The sequence below is a fragment of the Lepidochelys kempii genome, chromosome 2 (genome assembly GCF_965140285.1).
Source record: "Lepidochelys kempii isolate rLepKem1 chromosome 2, rLepKem1.hap1, whole genome shotgun sequence".
NCBI classification, from domain to species: Eukaryota; Metazoa; Chordata; order Testudines; family Cheloniidae; genus Lepidochelys; species Lepidochelys kempii.
In genome coordinates, this window is record NC_136381.1 from 169002891 (window position 1) to 169022470 (window position 19580).

The following is a 19580-nucleotide window of genomic DNA, read 5'->3' on the forward strand; positions in this document are numbered from 1 at the left end:
CCTTCGTTCTATCCAGGTAAAAGACTAGGGATCTCCTGACATCTAGCATGTGGAATATAGCCTCCCTGTTGTCACAGTGAGGCTTGAAGTAGAAAAGTGGAAAGTGAATAAATTGGTTCATGTAGAATGGAAACATTACCTTAGGGATGAATTTTGGATCTGGCCTGAGCACAAGCTTGTCCCGAAAGAATACTGCATAGGGGGGCTATGCCATCAGAGCTGCTATTTCTCCTATTCTCTGATAGCCAAAGTAATTGTAATCAGGAAGGCCTTCTTCATTGAAAGGTATGTAAGCAAGCAGGTAGCCACAAGGCCAAAAGGAGGTCTAGTCAGGCCTTTCAATATCAGGTTTGGGTCCCACATGGGAGTAGACTGTCAGGGTTGTGGGAAAAGGTTTTCTATATCCCTAAGGAATTGTTTAGTGGTCGGGTGTGATAGCACTCAGTAGCTCTCTATTTGACTGTGAAAGGCTGCTATAGCCAGTTGGTGGACCCTGAAGGAACTGATGGTCCCGATTTAAAAAAAAAAAAAAAGAAAAAAGTGTTAGTACATAGTCTAGGATCTTTGGAAAAGTTGCAGATGCCAGAGAGATTTGTGTGGAAGTACACTGAATCCAAAACCTGGACCATTTTTGTAGGTAAGATGGGCATGTCGAGGACTTTCTACCTTGCAGTAATACCTCTTGTATCTCCTTCAAGCAGGAGCTCTCTGTGTATTGGAACCATGAAGGAGCTACGCCTTGAGGCCAAGAATCCCCAGGATGGGATGTAGGGTGCGTCCTTTGTTCTGCGAGAGGAGGTAAGGAATGGATTGGAGAGAGATTGGCGGGCACATAGCGAGTTGTGACAGGTAAGGATACCAAGTCTGTTGGCCAAGTAGAAGCAATCAGTATGACATATGCTCCTTCTCTTTTTATTTCTAATAGGACTTTTGACTGTTGGGTAAACAGAGGAAAGGTATAAAGAAGGTCCCTGTCCGAAGGGAGAAGGAGAGCATCGCTCAGGGAGTGTTGTCCCATCCCTGCTCTGAGCAGTAGCATGGACATTTCTTGTTTAGGTAAGTGGCGAACAGGTCTGTGGTTGGTCCCCCACCACCTGAATAGGTCATGAAGCACTGCTGAGTTTATCTCCCGCTCATGGTCATGGGGGAATTTGCGACAGACAGTCTGCGATCAAGTTTTGAGTGCCCAGAAGGTAAGCAACTGATAGTGTGGTCAAATTATCCTCCCTCTGTGCAGAGGCAATCTAGCTCCCCTTTGCCAATTTATGTAGTACAAACATGTTATGTTGTTTGTTAGGACTCTCATGTGTGATCCCTTGATCAGCAGGAGGAAATGGGTGCAGGCATTCCTGACTGCCCTGAGTTTGAGGAGGTTGATGTGGAGAAATATCTCTGTGGATAACCACCTGCCTTGTGTCCTGAGGTCATTTAGATATGTGCCTTATCCTATGATGAATGCATCGGTGGTGAGAAGCAACGATGGGGAGGTTTCTGAAAACGGGATCCCCTTGCAAACATCTGCTAGGTCTTTCCATCAGTCCAAGGACTTTTTGATCCTGGTGGGCAGTGACAGACATTTATCTAGTCTGTCTCTGTTTGGTCTGTAAACTGAACTGATCCACATCTGGAGGTATCACATGTGAAGCCTGGCATGTGGTATTACTGCTGTAGCTGCTGCCATGTGCCCCAGCGTAGGCAGTGTCTGGGGCACATGGCAGCAGTGTCTGGCTGATATTTGTGGGCTGCTTTGAACAGTGTCCATGAACAGGGCCAAAAAGAGGAATCTGTGTTAAGATAAGAGAACTCTGACGTGTAAGGAGTCAAGGTCAGCGCCTATGAATTCCAGGTGCTGCACTGGAATAAGAGTTGATTTCTGGGCGTTGATCTGTAGGCCTAGTTCTGTGAATAAATCTATTGTAGATCTGGTGACTCGGTGAGTCTCTTGAAAGGACTGAGCTCTGAGAAGGCAGTCATCCAGGTACTGGTACATCATGATCCCTTGAGAGCACAGGTGCACAGCCACTACTGAGAGAACCTTGGAGAATACTCTTGGAGTGGCTGATAACTGAAAGGGGAGTACTCTGTACTGGTACTGGGGTCTTGCCCTAGGGTAAATCTGAGGAACTATCTGTGAGATGGTAGGATTGAGATATGGAAGTACGTGTCCTGAAGGTCAAGGGTTGAAAACCAGTCTCCCTGTTCCAGCAGTGGAATAATCATTGCTAGAGTGACTATCTTGAATTTTTGAGCTTTGACAAACTTGTTGAGTGCTCAGAGGTCTGATCTGGGTCTCCAACCTCCCTTCCTCTTGGGTATTAGGAAATAGCAAGAATAAAAACGTTTGCCTTGTAGATGTTGAGGTACTGGCTCTAAGGCTCCTAACTAGAGGAGACAAACTATCTCTTGTCGTAGTAAACTCTTGTGAGAACTGTCCCTGAAGAGGGACAGGCAGGGGGTAAGGAGGTAAAATGGATGGAGTAGCCATTCTGAACAATCTCCAAGACCCATCAGTCCGATGTTATGCATTCCCAGGTCCTGCACAACATTGCCCGGTGGTAGTCAAATGGGTAGGAAGCGGTGGTCAGCTGTAGTAGTTGGGTGGTGTGATCTATCAATGCCTTGACTAACACATCAGAATTGGTGCTTGGAAGTGGATGGTAAGGATCTGTGGGCCAGATGATTTAGGCCCAGGGAATTTAGTTTTCTTCCTCCGTGGCTTGTAGTAGTGCTGAGTAAGGTATTGGGAGGTGCATGGTTTGTTCTGGGGCTGTGGACTAAATTTTATCTTTTGTCCTAGCATGTAGATGCCCAGGAAGTGGAGAGTGGTCCTAAAATCTTTGAGATATGAAGAGAGAAGTCTGTCTTCTCTGTGAAGAGTTTAGTGCCTTCAAAGGGAAGGTCTTTGATGGTCAACTGCATCTCCTTAGGGAAGCCCGACAGGTGTAGCCACGATACATATTGCATAACCACCGCTGTGGAGATGGATTGGGCTGCTGTGTCAGCTGCATTGAGGGCAGATTATAGCACCATCTTGGCCCTTAGTTGTCCACCCTGAATGACGGCTTTGAACTGGTCACAGTGCAACTCAGGCAGCTGATCAATAAAGTTGCTAAGTTTCAAATAGTTGACATTGTCATATTTTGCTACTGGGGCTTGGTAACTGGCAACTCATTGTAGCATGGCCAAGGAATAGCTTACTTCTCAAAGAGGTCCAAGCACTTCTAATCCCTGTTGTAGGGAGTGGATCTCACTTGGTGTTGATGACCACAAGAGTTCACAACACCCATCATAATGGAGGTGGGTGGAGGGTGGGAGAAAGGTAATTCCATCTCCCTATCTGGGGCATAATATTTATTGGCCCGCTTTCAAGTAGGCACCACCGATGCTGGGGTCTGCTGTACAGTTTTGCAGGGTCCAGGAGAGCCTCATTAATAGGGCAGGCTATTTTAGAGGACAAGGGGGAGCATAGTATGTCAAAGACCTTGTGATAGGTGTCCTTGATTTCTTCTAATGGTGTCTGTAGAGTATCTACAACTCTCTTTGCCACATTGTGGAAAAGCCAGAATTCACAGGCCAACAAAAGTGGTGGATGCATGATGGCTTCATCTGGGGAGGAGGAGGAGGAGATGTTGGTACTCAGAGTCACCGCTTCCTTAATGTCACCATCCTGTTCCTCCACAATCTCTTCTGGAGATTCCAAGGCTCTGGATGCTGTGGTGGAGGGGAAGCATCTCAGGGGTTCATGGGTGAGGCTAGAAGCCCAAGAGGCATGGGGGGGTGATATGCAGCCCAAGGATCCCAATATGGTGGTAGCATAAAGCCTGGTGCTGGTGCCTATGGCTGGCTCTACTAAGGTGGTGATGGTGGGGAGGTCTAAGGGTATGACTGAGGACCCTCTTGGTAATGAGCATCATAGGGAGCATGAGAGGAGTAAAGAGACACGACCTCCTCTGGTTCTCTGTTTGAGTCTGCACTGGAGAGTGGGGCTGCGTGGGGCAGCGGAGAAGACTCTGTGTCGAGGTCCCAGTACCAAGGAGTCTCTGGTATGTTGGATACACGGAGATCTCTAGAGTGCCGGAATTCTGACAGTACCAACTGACTTGGAGCCACTGGCAGAACCAAAGGGACTGGAGATCTTGCTTGCACTGACCAGTCCAGTGCCGGATGGGGCATCGATGCCACTGCCATTGCTACAGTGCATACCAGCAGCATCTTCTTAGTGGAGTGCTGGCTCCTGTCTTCGTCCTCCAGTGCCATTGACTTGGTGCCTGTCCCCATCGGGTCCTTAGGCATGTCAATGTTACATACCGCTCCAGATCTTTGTGAGCTGTGGGAACCGGGCTGGGATTACCTCAGTACCAACAGTACCAAGGATACAAAGCATGTCAGAGATCATTTACGGCTGGCTCAGGGCTCACTCTGGGGACTTCCGGCTCTCTTTTTTGATGACTTGAGAGAGGGGTCTCTGGCTGATTTCTTCAACTCACAAACCCTGGATGTTTAGGTCTATGGGGAAGACTCATGTCTGCCAGGTGACTCTCGGTGTGGGTCCAGGGAAGGTTAGAGGACTGCCTCCGTGAAGATAATCTTCCGTCTCAACACCCTGTCCTTGCGAGGCCTGGATCTGAGCTGCTGGCAGAGTCCACGCTTCTGTGGAATATGGCCTTACTTGAGGCAGCATATGCACTGGGAGTGCTTGTCTGCTACATGGATGGCCTCTTTGCAGGAGAGACATTTGTTGAAGCCCAGTGAACCCTGTGGGGTGGGGTGAAGGGTCTCCGATGAAAAAGTTGGGGTGGGGGATTTGTGGGGGAAGTGTGTTTGTTTGTTTGTCTGTCTGTTTGTTTGGGAAGAACGTACAAAAAGAAAAAACTACAACTAAGTCTCGGGAGACTGACTAACTATAGAAATGTAAAAGAAGGTGATGGTCATAAACAGATTGCTAATAGCTTAATCTCTAGCCCTGGAGGTTGAAAAGGAACTGAGCAGGATTAGCCCCTGTGCACTGGGCTAGCGTCATGGTGGGGCACGAGGAGAGAGAGACCATGTGCGGGCCTAACGGACACTGTTATTGAGGTTCTCCGACGAGCAATGCAGGGACGCAAGCACACCTACAGCGGAACACCCATATGGACACTACTCAAAGAAGAATTTTAAAATTACCTTGCTTTGTTTGTAGACATGATTAAGTATTCTTCCACACTGAAACCCGAGAGGTTGTACAGAACATGCCCTTTCCTGTTCTCCAGGTAGGCAGCAGACACATTGAAGGTTGGACACTTCTGGAAAACAATATACATATATCAGTAAGGTTATTTTAAAAACCTCAGCCACTATTTTTTAGCCATGATTCTGAATACACACTCAAACTTTACTGCCTTGCTTTTCAGCTGGATTGGCTTTTTCTGGCTTTTATAACTTTTCAACAAATTAGGTATGTTTTTTATGTTCATAGGACATCTGAAATCGTGGTAACTGTCACTAGTAAATCAAAGCCACCTTTTATTTTCGTTGTAACCTTATCAGTCAACTTTGTTTTGGAAACAACATTTTTTATCATGCAATTTTGGGAAAGTTTACAGCAATGAAAAGGCAATGAGACTTTTACAGCCACTATCATTCATCTGCTGAAGCTGAAAATAAACACAAAAAATTCATTGAACAGAGTATGAGGGGGAGACAGGATTCAAATTCATGTGATGTGTTTGATGAGAAATACATGAAAACTTTCTTTAATGATTTATGGGAATTCTCTCTTTGGGCCAGAGAGTAGGAAGAAGAGAGACAAAAATCTGGTGAATGAGGAGGGATGTAATATGGTGGACATAAGCTCACAAACAACTATCTACTCCAAGATCTTTTCCTCAGAGGCTGGCTTCATTTTCAAATGTGAGCAAATGAACTCAAAATGCTGTCCTAATAACCTGCAGATTTCTAACTTCTATCAGCTGGGGGGGGGGGGGGAGAGAACACACTCTTCCAACCCTGAAATTAGACGAACTTTCAGTTTATTAAACATTATTTTGTATTTTAACCACTTAATTTTGTAGTTTAATTTCCATATTGTCTTAAAGGCAAAGTTCTGCCTGCTGATATAAGTTCAACTCCTCTAACTTGTGTTATCTCAATTCAAGTGGTATGAGCACGATGGAGGGCAATTTTTTACCCTAATATTGCTGGTATTGATGGCAGTGTACATTATATTCAGATAATAGAACATTTTCATATAGAGAGATTCTCTGCCCCCTCCCCAGCCCCCAAGCTTAAGCTCTATTATCTCCAGAGCAGATAAGAATAAACTACAGTAATAGAGGGTAGAAGTGGGGCAGTGATCTGTTCATTCTTATTACAGTTACAAGACTATTGCAGGATGCAAATGAGGGCTTGGGAATAGATAGGGGGCACTTGGCTAACAAAACCCCAGAGTGGTGTTGTTCACAAGCGCACAAGGTGGAGGGCAAAAGTTCCATTGTGCAGTTGCAGGCCACATTTGCAGTCCTTGTGCTATCCTGCATACAAGGACTGCTTCCTGCTAGTGTTTCACTGGGTTCCAACACCCCATCCCAACCTCCAAGGGTGAAGAGGAGATGAGACCAGTCCCCAGCCTTCTCTGCACTGCCAAGTTGAGTTTGATAGCCATAGAACAAATGCTGCTAAGACAGGTTTGAGCCCCAACTCCACAAATGCCCAGATCTTGGTTTTGCTGGGCTTATCACATTCAGATTTACACAAAATTATATCTGAAATGTCTGACAGCTATCTTGGGGAAAATATGTCTTTAACAAAAAATTGTTTCATATACAGTGTCCTCACAGTGATACATTTCTGGAAGATATGATAGTTCACAAGGTTGACATAGTGACGGCAAGTGTTTTGTCTAGATGTAGCCTAATATTATTTTATACATTATTTCCCTGAAAACTTTAGAAAATTAAGTCAAAGCAATACTAGAGACAGAATGAAAATCACCAGTCATAATGAGCCCAATCCATTAGTTTCATTTTGTTAAGGAAAGGAATAAAATATACCCGATGATCTGTCACACACCCACATGCATCCAAGAATTCCTGTGGTGGACTAGGCTCAGTCTGCCAGCATGAATCATTTTTTCTACTGGAGCAAAAATAACAATAGGAACAATCATTAAAAGATAAACTATAATATTTTATCTAACAGTGGATGTCGAAAGAATGACAAACAGATGCTGTATCTTGACCACTTCCATCTTCACCACCTCCACAATATTGGTGCTAAAACCATGGTTGTATTGTTGTTCAATGAAATGTCAGTTTTATTCATCGTGGATCAGTGTAATAACTTCTGACATTTCTCACTTAGTGGCTTCTAACTTGTCACTGCAAACATCTGACAAGTGCATGCAAATCAATATTTCCCTGAGCAAACAGCCAATTAGTTGTACACCAGGTTTTTGTGTGCGTAACACGGATGCAAGTAAACATACTACCCAAACCAGTAATGTCTAACTTGGAAAATCTGGCCTTCTCTTTAACGAACATTGATTCAGTATAGTGTCACTAGCAGTTACTGACTGTATCACCAACCTTCATTCTTACTGACTTCGGACCTGATCCAAATCCTGCTGAAATTAATTGGAACGTTCCCACAGACTTCAATGGGACTTAGAAGCCTATTATGCATTTCAGCTAGAACCCAGCTCATTCATCAATACAATTTTTTAAAAGTCATACTAAAATGGTCAAACAAAGCATAAGCTGTATGGACATACTACATAAAATTATTTAATCACAGGATTCCATGTTATCCATTCTTTTACTTTTGGAGGCACATATATATTACATAATAATAATACATAATATATTCTATTAAACTTACATTTCATAAGGAAAGATTGAATCCAGTGTTCTACATCTAGTGAAGATTATTCCTATTCAGGCAGCTAATAGCTAATAACTGTTTAATGAATAAATATTATAACATTAACATAAAATCTTACAAAACATGAAATGTAAATAGTAACTATTGATTCACTCCCCCTTGCGAGAATCTCTGTATCAACAGCAGTAATCATTAGTCACTTAGTACTTTAAAAAAGTTGCATTGTTCATACTTACACATCTTGTCTTGAATAGGTGCATGGGTGATCCTGGCCTGCAAAATGTCTCAACAGCACATAAGAAAGGTTTCCTAGATCATCACTTTCAGTGCTGCTCAGAGGAAAGGGGGAATAAATAAGGTCATTAGAACTAAGGAGATCCACATTCAAGTACAAGATAGAAACTGAGGCAGCATAAAATAACTCTGTTCAAAACATGTGCCCTAGCTATATAGTCACAATAGCTTTGAGACAGAAGAATAGCTCACAGTTTATTTCACTGATTAAAAACTAACATTTTTTAAAAACTAAACTAATGGTGAAGGATTTCAAAGTAAAGGTTACTACATGGACCTTAACTCTGCCTATCCTCCAGTTATTGGCATGAATCTCCATCAGTTGCCATAAAAAAGAAATTTAAGTCTTTCACATTTCATGTATAAGTTCAACAGTATGGACTTTTGCTTTATGATACAACCTGCATCCTCCTTTTTGACCTATGTCAGGTGCAGGAAGCATCTCTATCCAATATTGCAAGGCAATATATAGTATTGTGGCAGTCTGTTGTCTGCACTTGGTATAGAAAAGGACTGCGGACCCTGTAAACTGGGCTGCACCGACAGACATTGACAGATCCAAAGGAAACACCTGCAGAGCTAGTACGTTCCACAGCCATAAGTACAGCAGTTAAAAGTTCAATAACAGAGACGCTAGATCTTATAACTGCTGGCTTGCATTTGTAGACCAAGAAAGCTTTATAGGCAATGCCTCCAGACCTAGTAAACCAAACAGAAATAAGCTAAAGCAATAAACATATGCACATGTGTATGATTGTGTGCACACATATACATTATATAAAAATGGTAATGACCCATCTTGAAAGAGATTGCCCAATCCAGCCTGATCCAAAGCCTCTGTCCTTTCTCCACCATTTGCTTTGTGCCTCAGCACATAATAAGATGCATTTCTGTTATTCAAATAGATGCAATTTACCCATCACTATTATCCACACAATTGAAATAAGTGACTAACAAATTTTTGATGGGGTGAGCAGCTCTCAAGACATTTTGTTTTAAAAAAATCCATTTGCTAGAAAATGTGAGTTTGATTACTCTGCTTAGAGAAAAAAAAACTTAAATAATCAAAAATGACGATCCTGCTCCAGAGTTACTGATGATGATGATAAACGGGTTTTTTACCTAAAGAAGGAGGATTCTGCGTTGTCATAAAGGCCTGGCATCAGCTTGAGTGAAGGATAATCAATAGCTAATGGCTTCACAGTAAACAACGCCATTGCCATGGCGACAAAGAGGACAGGGAGCAGAACATTTGATAGAGCTCCTCTCCAGTCTCGCCTGGTGTGGTGAAACCGCTTCATTAAAAGGGCAGCAATCTGTGTGAGAACAAGCCTTGTTCCACGCACACTCCGGGCATCCAGGAGTGAGCTACCTGCCGGGAGACAGACAAAGCTCTTCACAAACATGCACTGTCATTTCTGGGAAATCACATGATTCTCATCTGATGCTAGATCCGTAAACAGAGAACATGATGACCTCTTTAAAAAAAGCTCTCTCTTTCTCTCTCTACCTTCCCTGGGAAACATTTAGTCTCTTATCAAGGACAAAAATAAAACAGCCATAACAACAAATGATGATAAAACAAAATCACAGGCCCAATCTTGCACTCCTGACTCAGATAAAAATAACTACTGAAGTCAATGGTGGAAGTCAATGAGAGTTTTGCTTAAGTATGGGCTGTGGTGCAGTTCGAAGGAACTGGAACAATAAACCCACAAACAATCCTGCATACCATTTTCGGTATAAGGCATTTTGTGTTTTCAAAGTGCTATACAAATATTCTCTCAAATTTCAACATTTAGCCACAGGCCTCAGGAGGAGGCGCTATAGAGCTGCATTGCTCCACAAGGCATACAGGGCCCTCAGAAATGCACAAATCTGGCCACAGCAACCCAGAGAGGATTTTGCCACCTGCAGTGGTATTTGGAATGGTGCAACATGATCCTATGATAACCGTGGGTTCCCCCTGAGAATCGTGAGGCATCTCGCTATTATCTGCCCTTAGCATGAGGAAGTCTTGTCTGTGCCGGCTGTGGATCAGCTCCCTGAATCCACCAGCCTTTGGCAACACGAGCACAACCTTCCAGGCCTTGCTCTCCCTCTACAGGTTAGCAATAGGCACACACCAATCCCCGAATCCTCCCAGTATCCTTCTGCAATGCTCAGTACCTGTTCCACTGAACATACACACGATTGTCTGATTTGCTACTCCCAAAGGAGTAGTACTCACCAGCTTCCAAGATTCAACTCAGGATCCTCACTCTACGTAACACACAACACATATTTTACTTACACACACACACACAAAGAATAAGTTTATTATCAAAGAACAGGTTTCAGAGTAGCAGCCGTGTTAGTCTGTATTCACAAAAAGAAAAGGAGTACTTGGGGCACCTTAGAGACTAACAAATTTATTTGAGCATAATCTTTCGTGAGCTACAGCTCACTTCATGGAAGAACAGAGATTCAAGTAACAGAATGTAAGAATATTGGAAAGCAAAAGCATAACATCTCCTACAAGATACCTTATCCTATGTCATTTTCTCAGCATTTTCAACCAGGCTGGCTGAAATCCCCCCTTTCACAAGATCAAGGCCGCTGTCAGTTCGTCTTTATAGATGACAGGATAACTGGGGGTTCATCTGCACCCCAGATATAGTTTCAAAAGTTCCTTCTCACTCCTAAGCAGGATGACCCTTCTTGTTTTTTTTCTTTCCCACACGCCCACATAACCTGTTGATTAACATCTTGCTCAGACTGTAAATGGGTGCCCATTGCAAAACCAATACTTAATTTGCACATGACTAGCCAAGTGACATAAGTGTTTCTTCTCCCTTTGCCTCTGCTCCGCAGGTATGAAAAAAAGAGTGGTGGGACCAAGGTCCCATCTCATCTCTGCCGCATTTGGGGCCCTGTGCACAACTGTGAGAGTGCTGAGTATACAATTTTGTCATGCCCTTGCCGAGGCCATGAGGGTGGGTGGGGAATCCCTGGATAAGTGCCTGTTATTATAGTCTTGACCTGTGTGGACATCAAGGATCTGATCTAACTCCCACTGAAATCAATGAGACTTTTTCAGTTGGCTTTAATAGGAGCTGGGCCACCTATCAAGAGAAAATATTGTAATATCACAGGAACTAAACGTGAAAAAGTCCCATTAATGCATTCAGTTCATCTCTCTGTCAATACAGGAATCTCCCCTATAGAACATGTTCTAATGTTTTATCCAACCAAACTGATGGCTCCAAATCCCAGCTGACAGATCTTCCATCACTACCCTATGGGAAACCCCATCCATGGTTAAACCCCTGTGAATATTGCTAATTACTTCCTCTTCATTCTTGACATTAATACCCTTCAAATATGTGTAACACTATTACCATGCCCCTTACCACCATTCAGTTGCAGGTTAGCCAAACTCTCTGTGTGTGTGTGTGTGTGTGTGTGTGTGTGTGTGTTTATATATTTATATTTCTACTTTCTCTTTCGGTTAAAATACACTGGTCTCTGGGGTTGCTTTTTAACAGCAGGTGTTTGTAGTGTTGTAAGACCGAATGGCTTGTTTGCACTAGGGCTCAATAAGATCTAAGAAGAACTATCATATCTAGTTAGATTTGTCCCTCTTATCTTGCATTCTATGTATTGAGCTGTTCATAGATGTTATTTCTGCACTAGATTTTAACCATTGTTTGTGCAGGTGCTTTCAGTTAGCCTCGGAGTCAATTGTCTCTTGCCTTTCATGGTTTCTTCTGGTGCACTGGAATTTTCTTCTTTAATTTTGAAAGGTGACTCCTCATATTGGCATGGGGCGGTGTTTTATATAGAGAACAATCTCAGTTAAACATAAAATGATGGCAGTTGCAGAGGGAGGGGGAAAGGTCAGTGAGTACAAATCCAGAAGAAAAGAGTTAGTTTTGATACAGATAAGGGGAGAGAAGTTGGACTGATGAAGATAGAGATAATATCAAAAGCTGAATTTACTTGCATCCGAGAGTGCTAAAGGAGTTGGCGGCTGTGATTGCAGAACCATTGGCCATTATCTTTGAAAACTCATGGCGATTGGGGGAAGTCCCGGACGACTGGAAAAAGGCTAATGTAGTGCCCATCTTTAAAAAAGGGAAGAAGGAGGATCCTGGGAACTACAGGCAGTCAGCCTCACCTCAGTTCCGGAAAAATCATGGAGCAGGTCCTCAAGGAATCAATCCTGAAGCACTTACACCAGAGGAAAGTGATCAGGAACAGTCAGCATAGATTCACCAAGGGAAGGTCATGCCTGACTAATCTAATCGCCTTCTATGATGAAATTACTGGTTCTGTGGATGAAGGGAAAGCAGTGGATGTATTGTTTCTTGACTTTAGCAAAGCTTTTGACACGGTCTCCCACAGTATTCTTGTCAGCAAGTTACAGAAGTATGGGCTGGATGAATGCACTATAAGGTGGGTAGAAAGTTGGCTAGATTGTAGGGCAATGGGTAGTGATCAATGGCTCCATGTCTAGATGGCAGCTGGTATCAAGTGGAGTGCCCCAAGGGTTGGGTCCTGGGGCCGGTTTTGTTCAATATCTTCATAAATGATCTGGAGGATGGTGTGGATTGCACTCTCAGCAAATTTGCGGATGATACTAAACTAGGAGGAGTGGTAGATACGGTGGCAGGTAGGGATAGGATACAGAGGGACCTAGACAAATTGGAGGATTGGGCCAAAAGAAATCTGATGAGGTTCAACAAGGATAAGTGCAGGGTCCTGCACTTAGGACGGAAGAATCCAATGCACCGCTACAGACTAGGGACCGAATGGCTAGGCAGCAGTTCTGCGGAAAAGGACCTAGGGGTGACAGTGGACGAGAAGCTGGATATGAGTCAACAGTGTGCCCTTGTTGCCAAGAAGGCCAATGGCATTTTGGGATGTATAAGTAGGGGCATAGCCAGCAGATCGAGGGATGTGATCATTCCACTCTATTCGACATTGGTGAGGCCTCATCTGGAATACTGTGTCCAGTTTTGGGCCCCACACTACAAGAAGGATGTGGATAAATTGGAGAGAGTGCAGCGAAGGGCAACAAAAATGATTAGGGGTTTGGAACACATGACTTATGAGGAGAGGCTGAAGGAACTGGGACTGTTTAGTCTGTAGAAGAGAAGAATGAGGGGGGATTTGATAGCTGCTTTCAACTACCTGAGAGGTGGTTCCAAAGAGGATGGTTCTAGACTATTCTCAGTGGTAGAAGATGACAGGACAAGGAATAATGGTCTCAAGTTGCAGTGGGGGAGGTTTAGGTTGGATATTAGGAAAAACTTCTTCACTAGGAGGGTGGTGAAACACTGGAATGCGTTACCTAGGGATGTTGTAGAATCTCCTTCCTTAGAAGTTTTTAAGGTCAGGCTTGACAAAGCCCTGGCTGGGATGATTTAATTGGGGATTGGTCCTGCTTTGAGCAGGGGGTTGGACTAGATGACCGCCTGAGGTCCCTTCCAACCCTGATATTCTATGATGCTATGATACTTCAGACATTTGGCTTTTGAAAAGCATAGGCCAAATTCTGTGCTCATTCCCATACTGTGTATCCTCAGTGAAAGTCCATTGATCTACATGGTCCATTGCACAGAACTTGGCCAATGGGTTTCTTGTTACATTCAAAATTCTGTACATTTTGTCATAAGAAATTGCAATATTATAAACCATACAACAAGTTGAGTTTGCTGAAGACAGCATAAAAGTGTCTTTAACTAAGGCTGTATTTTTGTAACTTACACCGAGGGGGCTGGTGAGAACAGGTAGGGGACAGGAAGTAAATATCAAGCCCAGTGATGAAATATTAAGCATTACTCACTGGAAATTATGACCATTTTAATTAGCATGTCTGGAGGGGAACAAAAGGAGCAGTATCTTCCTTGGAGAAATTTCACCTCTTTAACTCACAATCTGCACCTTTGGCTCCCTACTTTGCATCAGTCCCATATAGTTCACCATTCATGCTCTTTAACGAAGGTTGAAAACTTTGGCATCACTTTAATTTCAGCTAGAGTCACAATTTAAGAGACTCTTATGCTTGAATTCCCCAGATAGCCCCACACAGGCAGCAACATATATGCAGGCTTAACTGTGGCTTTGAAAGCCATGGCAACGGAAGGGGGATGCAAGCATGTACCATACTAGTGGATTAGCCCCAGGATTCTGTTTCCAGACCTCTGAGGCAGCCGGAATGCCTCCAGGGTCCCTAGAGACACACCACATCTCTGTTTTGAGAATTTTGAATTTGCAGCATGCACTCCCCTGACGACAGACTTCCAGCTGGTGCTGCCCTAGCACAGATTCAAAGAGGCATGGAAGGGATCCCTGCTTTCTATTCTCACTCTGCACTTGGGCTCCCATACAGTGTCAGTCATGGTAGGCTCTATGAAGGTTCACAAACTACAATGCACATCTGCATTAAATATGCTACTGAGCCAAATTATTCACTACGGGCTTGATACAACACGCAGCACAGCCCACAGACGTTTTTCTACTGTCTTTGATGGACATTAAATCAAGGCCTAAATGCAGTCGCACTTAAACGACAGAGGTTACACTAGCTCTGGGGAGCATTTATCCCACTCTTCTCACCTCCTTCTTCTTCCCCTCACGAAAGTGATTTTTATTTCAGAACAAGGAAAACAAGCCAGACCGGCTGAAATAAATCACTGTAAAATCTCCATGAAAGAGAAAGCGAAATGTATTTCTCACATGGCAGGAAACCTCAGAACCCAGCTCCCTGCACACCTACCAGGGACAACGGTATCATAATGTAAACCCCCCCTACATTTATAGCTGCACATGACATAGTTTGTCTCTGGGGTTTGGGTCCATTAGAGAGAGAAGGGCTTAGCTACAAAATTCAGATCCACATCTGCATTCCAAACCCCACCTTACAGTCCCTGGGATGTTTTGATGTTGGGTTTGGGAGCCATATTTTTAATTAAGACTGCTTAAGAGAACACAACTTGAGTGAAAAAAGAAGAGTTCATTTAATGGATTTCTTATGTACTTTTAAATCTCTACCAGGAATACTGACCAAGATTTTTGCATGTGACAAGGGATTTTGGATGTCTGATTTAAGACACCTTGAAGTACCCTGGTTATCAGAGGATGGTATTCCATACTTTCTGAAAATCAGACTCTCTTAAAGCATCTCACAATTGAGGCACACAAAATTAGTGACTTTTTAAAGTCTTGGTCAATGCATTTTCAACAGAACAGTATGTTGCTGAGATAAAAGCACAAATGAATAACATGGCCACATGGGAATAAATCACACAATGGGATCTGAATCATTCACAGTATCTGACTTTTGGAACATAATTCACAGGTCCAAGGTAAAAGACAAATATGGTGATTTCTTAGGGAAAAGTCTGACAATGAAAATACAACTCTGAATTCACCTGCTTCTCAGGAAAAAAGAGAAAAGAAAAATAGTAGCAAAATAAGTCAGGTATTTCAACAGATAGAGAAAACACAGGACTTGCAAAGACTGGATCAGACCGAAGGTCCATCTAGTCTGGTATCCTGATCAACAGTGGCCATCACCAGACGCTTCAAGGGAAGATGCAAGGAGCCCCCTTAGGGAGATGTGGGATAATCCATCACAGAGGGAAGACCCCTCATGACCCAAAACACTTTGAGATTGGTGTAAATCCTAAAGCATGATATTTTACCTTCACTATCAACAATCCAAATCTTTTCAATCTCTCAGCAGGTAATAATTTGTCCATGTCCCTAATCATTCTCACTGCTTGTCTCTGAACCCCCCTCTACTTCAACAATATCATTTTTATCTGAGTGACCAGTACTGCTCACAATGTTCCAGAGGAGGGTGAACCATGGATTTATACAAATGGCATGAAACTTCTTTGCATTCTCCATCCCATTCCTTAGGCAACTTACCATTTTTGTTGCTTTTTTGACTGCACCTAATGGGAATCTGGGAACTGGCAGGCACAAGTCCGCCCACAGCAAAAGGTCCCTCCCCCCAGGCTGCATATCAAACATAGGTCTATGTAGATCTTTCCACATTCACTTGAAATTCACCCAAGCATGTCCTGTTTTTTTCATTGAAAATGTGATGTATTTGCTTATAACTGGAATTCAGAGTCATTTTTGCTTTGCTTGATGTAAGGAAGTAGTTTCTTATATCCCTTTTGTATGCATGTCAGGAGGCATAAGCAAAGCACAAAATTATGAGAATCAAGAGTTTTTCAATTGGTAATTATAATTATAATAGAAAAGGACCAACCAACCTCCCAATTATGAATTTAACTTTCATGCTGATGGCATATAGAAACCTTCACATGAATAATTTAGCTGATAAAATTAAAAATCTGACCCAACTGTTAAAAATTGTCTTATATGACTTATGAGTGCAATTATGTCCACAATTAAATTGTACTTCCCAATTCACCCAGACTCTCCCTTTGCATTTCAGAGACGATTATTAGTGAATTTTAATTCATGAAGCTACAGAAAAATGAGACAGAAAGCAATCAACTCATTTCAATGAGTCCTGTAGTTTTGGACTCCAGGAACCCAGAATTTATAACTCATTCCAAAGTTCATAGGTTCCAGAATTCTGAACAGTAACAAAGGTTTTGAAGTTCTCATTTAGGATACAAAACTGCTGTGTTAAAATTAGTTGAAAAAACAATGTGTATGTTTTTAAATGTCTTTTGTCATACAGAAGCACAGTAGGAAGGAGGGTGTCTAACTATTACAGAAGGTGACTGGGAGTCAGAGGTCCTAGCTTCTGTTTTGAATTTTTAACTGATTCAACTGTGAGGTTAAGTGACTTGCCCAAAGCCCATCTCTGCATCTGTTTATCCATCTGTAAAACAAAGATATTTATTGACCTCACAAGTGTTGTGAAGATTTTTATAAAGTGCTTTGAGATTTTTGGATGAAAAGTGCTTTAACAGTGGAGAACATGAAGGGATAAGCCATGCCTTGTGAATCCATGGAATCACAGAACTGGAAGGGACCTCAAGAGGTCATATAGTCAAATCCCTGGCACTCATGGCAGGATTATGTATTATCTAGACCATCCCTGGCAGGTGTTTGTCTAATCTGCTCTTAAAAATCTCCAATGATGGAGATTTCACAATCTCCCTGGACAATTTATTCCAGTGCTTAGCCACCCTGACAGTTAGGAATTTTTTCCTGATGTTCAACCTAAGCCACCCTTGCTGCAATTTAAGCTCATTGCTTCTTGTCCTATTGTCGGAGGTTAAAGAGAACAATGTTTCTCCTTCCTCTTTGTAACAATCTTTTATGTACTTGAAAACTGATATGTCCCCTCTCAGCCTTCTCTTCTCCAGACTAAATAAACCCAGTTTTATCAATCTTCCCTCATCGGTCATGTTTTCTAGATCTTTAATCATTTTTGTTGCACTTCTCTGGACTTTCTCCCATTTGTCCACATCTTTCCTGAAATATATCACCCAGAACTGGATACAATACTCCAGGTGAGGCTTAATCATAATAGAGCAGAAGAATTACTTCCCGTGTCTTGCTTGAAACACTCCTGCTAATAAAACCCAGAATTCTGTTTGCTTTTTTTGGTAACAGTGTTACAATGTTGATTCATATTTAGCTTGTGATCCACCATGACCCCCATATCCCTTTCCGCAGTACTCCTTCCTAGGCAGTCATTTCCCATTTTGTAGGGAGTGCTTGTGCTTTCCTAAGAGGAATACTTTCATTTGTCCTTATTGAATTTCATCCTATTTACTTCAGGCCATTTCTCCAGTTTGTCCAGAGCATTTTGAATTTTAACCCTCTCCTCCAAAGAACTTGCAACCCCTCCCAGCTTAGCATCATCTGCAAACTTTACAAGTGTACTCTCTATGCCAGGGATTCTCAAATTTCATTGCTCCGCAACCCCTTTCTGAGAACAAAAATTATTACACGACTCCAGGAGGATGGAACAAAGCCTGAACCTGCCCAAGCTCTGCTGCCCCAAGTAGAGGGGCCAAAGCCACAGCCCAAGGGCTTTTGCCCCAAGCAGGGGGCCTGTAACCTGTGCCCAGCTGCTGAAGGCTAAAGCCCTCAGGTTTCAGCTCCAGGCCCAAGCAATGGGGCTTGGGCTCCAGCCCAAGGCCCCAGCAAGTCTAAGCCAGCCCTGGTGACCCCATTAAAATGGGGTCCTGACCCACTTTGGGGTCCCAACCCACAGTTTGAGAACCATTGTTCTATGCCATTATCTAGATCATTGATGAAGATATTGAACAGAATTGGACCCAGAACTGATCCCTGAGGGACCCCATTCAATATGCCTTTCTAGCTTGACTGTGAACCACTGATGATTACTCTCGGGGAATGGATTTCCAACTGGTTATGCACTCACCTTATAGTAGCTCCATCTAGGTTGTATTTCCCTAGTTTGCTTATGAGACGCTCATGCGAGACAGTATCAAAAGCCTTACTATGAAGTCAAGCCCCCATCCACAAGGCTTGCTATCCTCTCAAAGAAAGCTATTAGGTTGGTTTGACATGATTTGTTCTTGACAAATCCATGCTGACTGTTACTTAGGTGTTTGCATAATTATTTGCTCCATTATCTTTACAGGTACTGATGTGAAGTGGACGGGTCTAATTCCCTGGATTGTCCTTATTTCCCTTTTTATAGACGGGCACAATATTTGCCCTTTTCCAGTCCTCTGGAATGTCTCCCATCTTCCATGACTTTTCAAAGATAATCACTAATGGCTCAGATATCTCCTCAGTCAGCTCCTTGAGTATTCTAAGATTTATATCATCAGGCCCTGGTGACTTGAAGACATCTAACTTGTCTAAGTAAATTTTAACTTGTTCTTTCCCTATTTTAGCATCTGATCCTACCTCATTTTCACTAGTATTTCCTATGTTAGATGTCCAAGCGCTACTAATCTTTTTAGTGAGAGCTGAAACAAAAAAGTCATTTAGCCATTTCCACATTTTCTTTTATTGTCCCCAGCCCTGGAGTGGTTCCGTGCATAGAAGGACCAATTCATATGCTGAACTACCCTATCTATGAGAAATGGGGGCACAAGCTACCTCCATGGTAGAGCTAATGATAAAATCTAGTTTATTTGTAAGGAAAAATTCCCAGGGAATAGGAATTAAATAAAACTTTCAGATGTTACATGGGAAATTTTGTTTACACAATGTTTCAAATCAAGACAAAATAAAAACTTGTTTCATTTCATTTGAAATATTTTAGACTCAAAGTGTCATTGAATTTAAAGTCAGAAGAGACCACCAGCTCATCAAGTCTGACCTCTTGTGTATCACAAGATACCACCACCAGCACCACCCAGCACCCACATGCTAAACCCAACAACCAAAATTAGCCCAAGGTATTACAACCCACAAGAGATTATATTATTATGTGCCACAAGTAGAGAATCGGAAACAATTTTATT

The 19580-nt window shown here is 42.7% G+C and overlaps 1 protein-coding gene across 1 annotated transcript in view; it reads right to left on the reverse strand.

Annotated features, from left to right (window-relative positions):
- The window catches only part of ABCA13 (ATP binding cassette subfamily A member 13), a 227009-nt gene that overhangs the window by 100608 nt on the left and 106821 nt on the right, over positions 1–19580 (reverse strand). The window contains exons 28-30 of the mRNA XM_073329650.2: positions 9274–9523; positions 8700–8850; positions 5164–5282 (exon numbers count right to left, since the gene is read on the reverse strand). Coding sequence (XP_073185751.2) covers positions 5164–5282; positions 8700–8850; positions 9274–9523 — 520 coding nt within the window. The remainder of the gene's footprint in view (positions 1–5163; positions 5283–8699; positions 8851–9273; positions 9524–19580) is intronic.